Raw genomic sequence first — 12,053 nt, 5'->3', positions numbered from 1 at the left:
TGGACAACCCACATCAGAATTAAGGAAAACTATTTGTTGTAAAAAATGCAGAAGCTTAGGGTCAACCCCGAACATACTGAATCAAACTTTCTTGAGGATTTGACTTCTTATATCCAAACAATTCCAATGTGCACTAAAATTTGAGAAACACAGCTTATTGGAAAGTCAGTAATGAACACAAGCAAAGCAAATTCTTTTTTTTTTTTTTGAGGCAGAGTCTTGCTTTGTCACCCAGGCTGGAGTGCAGCAGCATGATCTTGGCTCACAGCAACCTCTGCCTCCCAGGTTTCAGAGGTTCTCTGGCCTCAGCCTCCCAACTAGCTGGGATCACAGGTGTGCGCCACCATGCCTGGCTAATTTTTGGATTTTTAACAAAAACGTGGTTTCACCATGTTGGCCAAGCTGGTCTTGAACTCCTGACCTCGGGTGATCTGCCCATCTTGGCCTCTCAAAGTGCTGGGATTACTAGGCGTGACCACCTCGACTGGCCGTAATTCCTTAAATCATGTGACATATGTGATGCATGAAATGCTCTGGAAAACATATGAGAATGATTAGGTCTGCCAGAGGATATGGTCACATGAGTTGTATATTGAAGGCTGAGAAGGATTTCACCAGGTAGAAAGGACAGTTCGACTATGAGAGGAAAGAAAGTATAGAGGATGTCTGGGAAACGGAATGATTGGAGTAGAAAATTTCGGTGAGGGATAGGGGGAGCCTAATTAGATTTAGTGAGGAGGAGACAGAGTAGGACCAGTACAAATAGCCTGGAAGGGTTGCATGGAATTATATTAGGATAATAGCCTTTTTTTTTTTTTTTTGAGACGGAATCTTCTCTGTCACCCGGGCCGGAGTGCAGTGCGATCTAGAGTCACTGCAACCTCCGCCTCCCGGGTTCAAGTGATTCTCCTGCCTCAGCCTCTAAAGTAGCTGGGATTACAGGCACACACCAACACACCGAGCTAATTTTTTATATTTTTAGTGGATACGGGGTTTTACCATGTTGGCCAGGCTGGTCTCCAACTCCTGGCCTCACGTGAACGGCCCACTTCAGTCTCCCAAAGTGCTAGGATTACAGGGATGAGCCACCATGTCTAGTCTCTGAGTTACAACTCAGAGGCATGGTTAAAAATATCAGTTATAAATAACAACTATCAGGCCGGGCGCGGTGGCTCAAGCCTGTAATCCCAGCACTTTGGGAAGCCGAGGTGGGTGGATCACGAGGTCGAGAGATCGAGACCATCCTGGTCAACATGGTGAAACCCCGTCTCTACTAAAAATACAAAAAATTAGCTGGGCATGGTGGTGCATGCCTGTAATCCCAGCTACTCAGGAGGCTGAAGCAGGAGAATTGCTTGAACCCAGGAGGCGGAGGTTGCGGTGAGCCGAGATCGCGCCATTGCACTCCAGCCTGGGTAACAAGAGCTAAACTCAATCTCAAAAAAATAAATAACAACTATCCTGAGTCATCAAAAAAAGGCTAATTATGTTCAGTATACTTTAAGGACAGAGGGACACACCCTATAGAATCCAAGAAGTCTTCCATCAAAAAAAAAAAGTTTTAATGATTAAGAAGATAAACTGGGGCTGGGCACAATGTCTCACACCTGTAATCCCAGCACTCTGGGAGGCCAAAGTGGGTAGATCACAAAGTCAGGAGATGGAGACCATCCTGGCTAACATGGTGAAACGCTGTCTCTACTAGAAATACAAAAAATTAGCTAGGCATTGTGGTGTGCACCTGTAGTTTCAGCTACTCAGGAGGCTGAGGTAGAAGAATCACTTGAACCCAGAAGGCGGAGGTTGCAGTGAGCCAAGATTGCGCCACTGCACTCCAGCCTGGGCGACAGAGTGAGATTCCAACTCAAAAAAAAAAAAAAACTATTTAGGACTCTATTTTTGAGATATGATAAAAGACTTTATAAGCCATCAAACAGATTTCAAATGTTTTATACAAGAAAGTGTCTTGATATGTATCATCTCATGCAATCATCTTAATTGGCCCTTTTCTCTGGGGGCATTTCCCAGAGAGTTGAGTCCTTTGCCCTTTTCCTTTTGTCAATACCACAGAATTTTTCAATACTATGAATACTATGGTTTCTTCAATCCTATATGCAGATGGCTCCCAAATCTGTATTTATGCACACCTCCCTCCTACTGAGCATCTCAACCTGGGGTTTTCATGGGCACCTGTCCCTTCTTTCCCTTTCATTCTTCTTTTAGTCAAGAGTATCATCCAGTCAGGCTCCAAAGCTAGATTCGTGTGTCTATATTAATCAGTCAGAACCAGATCAACCACAAAAAACAACCCTACAAAGCTAAACATCAGTGAGGATGCCATGAGGCCTTGAACCTTAGAGAGAAAGGCAGAGCTGGAAGGCCAGCAGCCACCCCGACTCCTCCTCCTTGCCAGACTTTAACACTGGGCACTGTCCACTGTAACCTCCTATGGCCTCACTGGACCAAGCAGTTGAACTGCTGTTCCACACAGTTGCTACCATCCACTCTGAAGACCATAAATCATAGACAATGAGCCTCTTCCTAAGCCACAACTGCACTGCAATGCCCCTACACCCATGCCAGAATCACACTTAAATCACTGTCCAAGATATAAGCTCCTTCCGTATTTCATCTTCACTCTCTTAACTAGTGCTTCCTTTACCTCCATAATACAACCCTTCACTCCTGTGCTCCTTCCAAACAGCAGCAATGTGCCATGTGGAACTCCCAAAGCCTCACCACTGTCCTCTCAAGAAGGTACTGCTCCATCTTCCCACATCCAATCCAGGTCAGGATACTGACTGGCCATCTGCTTCGTACCCCACTGCCTTCCCAACTGTTCCTTCTTTACTCCCTCATAAAAAACCTTGTTCCACTGAGGCTTAAGGTCATCAGTTGTACCAACCTAAACCCATCCATAAGATAATCAGCATCTACTCACCACCAGGATGTAAACTGAAGACTCTGGCCCCTGATGTAAAAGCCTTCCTCTTCACCATTCTATGTTCGACACTCAAAAGAAGACCCATCCCACACCCAGATGCTTCAGATCAATGACTTACTTTATGCCACTTCAGCCATCTAGTCAAGTGGCTGGCCACACACTGGACCCTGCCAATGTGCAACTGGTCCAGCTCTGAAATAGTTAATTCCAACATTCCCATCTGCCTCCAACATCCGATTTTCCCAGCCTACCCTTTCCCTTGACCACTCTGATCACACTTCCTATTCCAACACACTGAGACCACCACACCACTTTCTTTCTGGCCATCCACCTCCCACTTTATTCACTTCCCACCCTATTCAGCTAGTGTGGCTTCTCATTTTAATTATTGTTTCCCAGCCGGGCCAGGTGGCTCACACCTGTAATCTCAGCACTTTGGGAGGCCAAGGAAGGCAGATCATGAGGTCAGGAGTTCGAGACCAGTCCGACCAACATGGTGAAAACCCATCTCCGCTAAAAATACAAAAACTAGCCAGGTGCGGTGGTGGGCACCTATAATCCCAGCTACTCGAGAGGCTGAGCTAGGAGAATTGCTTGAACCCGGGAGGTGGAGGTTGCAGTGAGCAGAGGTTGCAGTGAGCAGAGATCACACCACTGCACTCCAGCCTGGGTGACAGAGCAAGACTCCATCTTGGAAAAAAAAAATTATTGTTTCCCAATACCCTAAATTCTCTTGTCTTCTTTCCTTTTGTTGCATATTTCTAGTAAATACCAATCTTAGATAAAACCAACTTTTGATCCCTCTATGCTCGCACCAAGGCAGATGAACAATACTGAATGAAATTATAAAACAGAATATTATTAAAGCTATTGAGGCCAAGCACAGTGGCTCATGCCTGCTGGAATCCCAACACTCTGAGGGGCCAAGGCAGAAGGATCACATGAGCCTAGGAGCGCTCGTGACCAGACTGGGCAACATAGTGAGACCCCATCTCTTAAAAAAGAAAAGAAAAGAAAAAATTAGCTGGGTGTAGTGGCAGGCACCTGTAGTCCCAGCTACTCAGGAGGGAGGCGGAAGGATTGTTTGAGCTCAGGAGGTGAAGACTGCCATGAGCCATGATCTTGTCACTTCACTGCACTCCAGCCTGGGCAATAGAGCAAAAGCCCATCTCTAAAAAAATGAAATAAATACAGCTACTGAATTCATGGTTTTCAACCTCAAATGGGCAGCAAACTGACGGAGCTTTCTTATTTGGCTTACTCTCCCATTCTCCACAACTGTTTCAAATATTCTCCCTCTTAATCCCTGCATTTCCATGCTGACTACAGCCAGTGAAAGCCCTTGCCTCCTGTCTAATGAGAACTCCCTCAACTTCCCAACAAATCAACAAAGCCACTGACATCTACGCTCACCATGTTCCCTTGTCTCCGGCCTCCTCCCACTCTTAAAATTCCTGTATCTGTTGTTTGGAGTCCATGCCCTTTTGGGGGATTATACTATCAATTATTCTTTCTCCTCTCTAACACTTTTTTCCCATGAAGACTTAAACACCTTCACGTCTCTCCCATCTCACAACTTACACACATAGCCACAAATCCAATGGACCAGAAATCTCTCGAGTTATTCCCTCAAACCTCTATTCTCCTTCTCATTGCTAAACTACTTGAAAGAACTGCTAACACTATTTCCATGACTTCACATCCCACATACTCCTGGACACCCCCAAGTTTAGAGAGGTTTCTGCCTCTAAAACATCTCTAGAAATGGTAACTAATCTCTGTCACTAAATCCAATGTACATTTTAAGTTTTATCTTTTGTTTGATCTCTCAGCAGCGTTTAAACTGTTGACAACATCTTCATTCTTGAACTCTGAGTCCTGATACTACATTTTCCTGTTCTCATCCAATTGGCTGACAATTCCTCCACAAGTTCCTTTGCCAATTCCTACCCTTCCTCAATACTGACCTTCAACCTAGATGTAAGCCCACAACTCTAGGTCAGACGTCTCTCTGGAATTCCAAAATCCAATATCCAAATACCTGTTTAACATCTCCAAACACATGTCCTGAAAGAACCTCAAAATCAATGAGTCCAGAACTAAACTCCTCTTCTTCCTCCACAAACGTTTCACCCTTCTGAGTTTCCTGTCTCAGGAAATGGGACCCCACCATCCAACCAACTGTTCAAGCCAGAAACCCCTGAAACTTCCATACAGCATCATCACCAGGTATGATGGTTCTACCTTCTAAAGAACAATTAAGTCTTCTCTGCATTTCCTCGGCCACCACTCTATCTCCTGGCTCCAATCCATGCCAACAGTTATGTTTCTAAAACATCTATTTCTGCTTAAAACACTTCTTTGCTTAAAATGCTTCAGTAGCTCCCTGTGGACTATAGGATAAAATCCAAACTTCTAATTCTCGTAACCATAACTACCATTTATTGAGCGTTTACCATGTGGTAAAGGCCTAGAAGTTTTGGTTAACAACTCTATAAGGTCACTATGATCAGGTATTCTTCCAGCCTGGGCAACAGAGCGCAACTGTCTCAGAAAATAAAAAATGATTAGTTCTTCTTTTAGAAATAAGAAAAAGGAGACTCAGGGAGGTTAAGAATCTGATCTTACCACAAAGGTATTAAGTGGCATAGCCAGGTTTTGAACCAAAGTCCGTATTCTCCATTACCAAACCACACTGCCATTCGATCTCTTTCACGGTGTGACCCGTTTTAGTTCTACAGCCTAATCTCCAGTCCCTCTACTCTTTCCAACACGCTGCATGCCAGCCATTTATCCAAGTACATATCTTACTCTCCCAGTTTTAATCTTTTACATCTATTCTCCCCTCTTCTTGAAACGGCCTTTACCCCTTCTTTGTCCAACTGGCAAATTCTAACTAGCTTGTCAAGGCCTGGTTCAAGGACACCAACTTTCAAAAGTCTATTCTGATAGCCATGGGCAGAATTCTCTCTTTTGAGTATCCGAAGCATTTTACAAATCCGTTATAACACTTGTCTAGCATATAATACATGTATTCACACAACAGCATTAGCAACTCAGGGACAGGGATCACATCTTACAGATTCCCATGCATGCCCAGTACCTAGTACGGTATATGCTAAATAAACCAATTATCCAGTTATTCTGGAAGACTGTGCAACTGTCAGATGTCATTATGATAAAAATAACTTTTAGGGCTGGGCGCGGTGGTTCATGCCTGTAATCCCAGCCCTTTGGGAGGCTGAGTTGGGCAGATCATCTGAGGTCGGGAGTTTGAGACCAGCCTAACCAACATGGAAACTCCTACTCTACTAAAAATACAAAATTAGCCTGGTGTGGTGGTGCATGCCTGTAATCCCAGCTACTCAGGAGGCTGAGGTAGGAAAATCGCTTGAACCCAGGAGGCAGAGGTTGTGGTAAGCAGAGATGGTGCCATTGCACTCCAGCCTAGGCAACAAGAGCGAAACTGTGTCTCAAAAAACAAAACAAAAAAAAGTTCAGAGAGATTAGGGGACTTTTACAGGCAACATAATAGGTAGCATCAGGAGGGATGAAAAAGAGGTCTTGTGACTATGACTCCAGGGTCCCTTCCACAGCCAGTGCCCTGCATATTCCAGTTTGGACGACATTCAACAGTGATGTATCATCGTTTGGAGTATGCTGCAATGGTTGCCACAATCTCACTCACATACGCTTTCTCTTTCACACCAAACTTATGGATTGTCATTTTATTCCATCAGTATTCTGCTAGAGCACCTAGCACGGTGTTCAGTTCATGCCATTCAGTAAAAGTTTGATATCAAATTATTATTTTTTGGGGGTAAAAATCATCTACAAAAAGGTAAGGGTGACACTAGCAACTTAAAATAGAGATGCTATCATTTTCAAGCCAGGTCATTCTGCAGATCTATATCCAACTGCTCTCCAGTACAACCTTCTAAGCCCACTAAAACCCAACTCCTACGAGGGACTCAGTGCCGAAGATTCAACCAACATTTCAGTGCTCAACATGGGTCAAGCACTGTACCAGGCATTTTTCAAGCACTGTCTCAGCAGAAAATGCAGGACCCCAAACTCAGCTGTAAATGACATACATACAACATTAACATCTATAAATCACCCACAGCTGCTCCAGATAGAATTTATAAAGACTCCATTATAATCTTACATTAGTTTCACTATATAATCTATAGCTAAATATGTTTAAAATGAAGACAGGTCTCATAGAACCTATTTCCCCAAATCTCACTTTCTATCACAGTTGTACTAAAACTAACAGTCTTTAATTAACTACGTAGTATTTTTTTTTTAATCTTAAACAATAATCCTTTTTAGAGAGAAAAGAACCAACTGGCAATTATGGATTACAGAATATTTAAAAATAAAAACATGCAAGTATAAAACCATAGAAACTAAAACAAAAAAGTCCACTAAGCACTATAAATTAACAACAGGCAAAATACCGGGAAATATTTGGTTCCGCAATTCTAAAAACCAGGTAAAAAATTGCTAAAATGGGGGCTGGGCATGGTGACTCATGCCTGTAATCCCAGTATTTTGGAAGGCATAGGTGGGTGAATCACCTGAGGTCAGCAGTTCAGAGACCGGCCTGGTCAACATGGTAAAACTCTATCTTTACTAATAATACAAAAATTAGCCAGGCATGGTAGCACACGCCTATAATCCTAGCTACTCGAGAGGCTGAAGCACAAGAATTGCTTGAACCTGAGACAGAGGTTACAGTGAGCCAAGATTGTGCCACTGCACTCCAGCCCGGGCAACAGTGCGAAACTGTGTCTGAAAAAAACATTTTTTGCTAAAATGGGGATATTTAAACTTACAAACAACTAATAATAGCAGCATCACTATTTTCTTTTGAAGTTAAATGTTTCTTCTGAAATCTCCTTTACACTATTTATCAAACATTTCTCTCCTTTGATAGAAAAGCAAATATTATGCCAACCTGTTTTGAATATATTGGGATCCAAATTAATAAAATATTAATCTAGCTATTTTTTTTTTAAATGGGACCCTCCATTAAAAATGATTTTTTTTTTCCTGAGAGACAGGATCTTGCTATATCATCCAGGCTGGTCTTCTCTTCTCTCGTCTTTTTTTCTTTTCCCCAGGCTGGTCTTTAACACCTGGCCTCAAGCAATTATCCCACCTTGGTTCTCCCAAAGTGCTGGAATTACAGGCTTGAGCCACCACACCCAGCCCAGAAAGAATTTTTTAATAAAAAAATTTTTTAATACACAATACAAAAAAAATTAGCTGGGCATAGTGGCACTCACCTGTAATCCCAGCTACTTGGGTGGCTGAGGCAGGAGAATCCCTTGAACCTGGGAGGCAGAGGCTGCAGTGAGCTGACATCAGGCCACCGCACTCCAGCCTGGGTAACAGAGTGAGACTTTCTCAAAAAAAAAAATCTAAAATTTTAGTTGTATCCAATTTTCTAAGACAAATTATACTGCAGAGCAACTGTATTACCCTTGAAAAATTGTTTCACCTCTTCTAAAAATAGAATCCAATTGGGAAAGGAAAAGTTATTAAAGTCGTTTCTATTCTTTTAAGTAACTTTATAAAAAAGTATCTCAGAAAATCAATTTTCTCTTTAGCAGTACATCCAACTGATGAAACAGAATGTCTCTGAAAGTAATCAAAAGAAAACTTGAAAAATTCTATTTGGATAACTGTAAAATGTTGGTAGAGACCATTCTGTTTTATAAAGTTAGGTACAAATATGGCCAAAAGGCCAGGAGGAAGAATAAAACCCTGGAGACTCTCTGAATTCTACAATTCCACTGAAATATCGACATCCTCATATATGGTCTACTTTCTAACTGAAAAGACTAATACTTAGCATAAGCCAGCTATAAATACCCACACATTCCCTGCAGTGCCTAACATGGTACACAGGTAGATGGTGCCTTAAGTGAATGGCTGAATAATCTGACTATATATTATAATATAAATACATACAGGCATATATGTGTACATCTATGTATCAATTTATTCATCTTTAATTTTAAGCTAAGTAGAATTTTCAAAAGAACAGAAAAACATACATCTACCTACCTTAGATTTGTCTTAATATATTTTTTCTTTGCACATTTGCTCATTGTTAAGGCATTTGTAATCAATGCTTTCCTCCTTCCCCGTTTTCTTTATTTATCCTGCAGTAAAATTACAATGTTGAATTGGGAGATCATAACATTTTACTTCAAAAAACTCTCAAATTTTACTTAAATTACAATTTACTTCTCAAAACAAGGCCAGGAAGAATATTCTAATTTCTATAAAACTAAAAATACAAACTGCACCCCCTCCCCCCAAAAAACATAAATACTAGAAAGCTGAAAACAGCCCTGTACTGCTTTCTGTCAGTCTTACTTCTACTGTATTTTTCTTATCTTCCTAGGGAAAAAAACGGACAAAGCTGAAATGATGCACTATTTTTCTGATTATTTTCTACTGAAGAGAAAGCAGTGCTATCTAAATCATCTGATACTAAGTATCGCTTATACGTATCAGCTCTATTTTTAAGAAGTAATGATCATTTAATAAACTTAATGAATTTATTATTTCCTTAAATTTTTTCACTCCAATGCAATAAAATTTTCATTTACCTTAAATTCCAACTTGAGTTTTTGTCAAAAAATTAAACTCCAAACGAAGTAAGTTTATTTAAAACATCCTTCTGATAGTCTTCAATCCATAAAAATCCTAGTTTAGACACTGGAGCAATTAAGCATCCTTTATTTTTTACTAACATCTTTAAAAATATCCATTTGACATGTGGAATGAAGTAAAACCGGCAAATAAAAAGACAAAAGAACATCTGAGGCAGACCTGGTGGCTCACACCTGTAATCCTGGCACTGTGGGAGGCTGAGGCAGACCTGGTGGCTCACACCTGTAATCCTGGCACTGTGGGAGGCTGAGGCAGACCTGGTGGCTCACACCTGTAATCCTGGCACTGTGGGAGGCTGAGGCAGACCTGGTGGCTCACACCTGTAATCCTGGCACTGTGGGAGGCTGAGGCAGCAGGTTTGCTTGAACTCAGGAGTTCGAGACAAGCCTGGGCAACATAGAGACACTTTGTCTCTACAAAAAAACTGACCAGGTATGGTGGTACAGGCCTGTAGTCCAGCTACTTAAGAGGCTGAGGAGGGAGAATCACTTTAGCACAGAAGGTTGAGGCTGCAGGGGGCAGGATTTGCACCAGTGGATTCCAGCCTAGCTGACGGAGCAAGACCATTCATTCGCAGACCTAAAGTCTTTTGAGACACAGTCTAAAAAAAAAAAAAAAAAATCTCAGAGTCCTTAATTTATTTTAGAGCTGGAGAGAACAATCGTGCTCTTCCTTAAGTAACCACTAGGTACCTCTGCCAGCAACAGCGGTGCTTAGACAGACACACGGCTTTCAGAGTTCCCTCCTAAAGGGACCCTCTAAAATGATGTCATACAATCCCAGTCAATTTTGGAACTGCAGACAGCAGGCAGGTTTACCACACCTCACACTAGGGGCACTAAGGCCACTAAGGCAATGGTCACTACTGCTACCATCTGCCCCCAGCATAGGGACAAGAGACAGTAGGGCACTTAAACAGGCTCCTCACAACAGGAACAAAAAGCAGCACTGATGCCACTCTCAGAATAAACCTTATTCTGTTATACTACGCTAGCATTTTACATAGGGACATCTTACCTCCTTAAAAACTGTATAACCCATTAGTTGCCACACCCTCACACTAATGGGCGCTTACCAAGAGTTAGCTGTCTTTGCCGCCAAACCTCATTAGGCCAGCCTTGTTGCAATTTTGTAATTTTGTTAAAATAGTACATTAGATAAAATGACTAAGTAGATTAAATGATTCAAAAAGAGAACTGTTTCTCTGAAAACTAAGTTGAACACTTTGGGAAGACAATAAAGACAGTTTTGCACCCTCCCCCCAATTAAAAACATCTGCTTTTGGCTGCTGGGTGCCGTGGCTCACACCTGTAATCTCAGCACTTTGGGAGGCCAAAGTGGGTGGATCACATGAGGTCAGGAGCCGGAGACCAGCCTGGCCAACATGGTGAAACCCCATCTCCACAAAAAATACAAAAATGAGCCAGACACGGTGGCGGGCGCCTGTAATGCCAGCTATTCGGGAGGCTGAGCAGGAGAATCATGAATCGTTTGAACCCAGGAGGCGGAAGCTGAAGTAAGATGAGATCACACCATTGCACTCCAGCCTGGGCAACAGAGTGAGACTCTGTAATAAAAAAAAAAAAAATCTGCTTTTGGACTAGATATTGCAATTGGAGATAACTATGAAATACTAGAAATATTAAGAATTCTTTACAAGACACTTGCCAAACAATCTAAGTTCTTACTCCACTTTCAAAAACCCAAAAATGTAAACTGAAAATTATGCATTATGAGATGGTTTCTGAAAGGCTAAAAAAAAGAAACAGAAGAAAAACTGAAAGCACTGCAATTAGCATACCCAAAAGAAAAAGAAAGTAATGTGGAATAAAAGGCATCGCACCTTTTACAAAAGCAGGAAGAGAAAGAGAACACAGAGAAAGATAATCTGTTTCTTTGGTTCTGTCATGAAGCATGGTTTTAGTTCTTTGCAAAAGTAGATTATCCATAGGTTAACTGTCATTTAAGTAGCAATAGCAAAGCTTGAAAGAAAATGAAGCTCATATTGTAAAGCTGGTCCTTCTCAACCAAGTTGATTAAAAAATTGGGAGAAGGTGGGACTAATTATAAGCGATAAATAATTCTAAACAGACATGCAGCTGAAACTGACAGGGATGAGGCTATGGTTATGCATTTCAGAGGAAGGAGATGCATACAGGAAAAACAAAGCGAGAAAGCAGCAACATGAAATTACACCATTAGTCTTATGCTGTTTGTGAAGCAAAGTTACAGTAACTTTCAAAAAGCAATCATTACACTTTCACATAAAAACAAAATAGCCAAGAGCGATAGTCATAAATATTCCAAACACTTGTAAATGTCTTTAATATTTCAAACATGAATTATACATAAATTCAGGAGACTCTCTCAAACGGATGCAAGGCTACTCCAATTTAATTGCTTGAGACACCTGTTA

At 41.5% G+C, this 12,053-nt stretch overlaps 1 protein-coding gene across 34 annotated transcripts in view; it reads right to left on the bottom strand.

Annotated features, from left to right (window-relative positions):
- The window catches only part of CREM (cAMP responsive element modulator), a 119,584-nt gene that overhangs the window by 102,881 nt on the left and 4,650 nt on the right, over positions 1-12,053 (bottom strand). For 22 of the 34 annotated variants that reach the window (XM_074405263.1, XM_074405265.1, XM_074405264.1 and 19 more), the window contains exons 1-2: positions 9,574-9,876; positions 9,023-9,120 (exon numbers count right to left, since the gene is read on the bottom strand). The exons of 8 other annotated variants lie outside the window; for them this stretch is intronic. In XM_074405263.1, the coding sequence (XP_074261364.1) occupies positions 9,023-9,066 (44 nt within the window). In that variant the 5' untranslated portion in view covers positions 9,067-9,120; positions 9,574-9,876. Of the gene's footprint in view, positions 1-9,022; positions 9,121-9,573; positions 10,239-12,053 lie in introns of those variants that run through there. 4 more of the 34 variants (XM_074405277.1, XM_074405287.1, XM_074405284.1 and 1 more) reach the window with 2 other exon arrangements.

Source organism: Saimiri boliviensis, chromosome 8, assembly GCF_048565385.1.
Source record: "Saimiri boliviensis isolate mSaiBol1 chromosome 8, mSaiBol1.pri, whole genome shotgun sequence".
Classification (NCBI taxonomy): domain Eukaryota; kingdom Metazoa; phylum Chordata; class Mammalia; order Primates; family Cebidae; genus Saimiri; species Saimiri boliviensis.
This window is presented reverse-complemented; position numbering and strand designations above follow the sequence as displayed.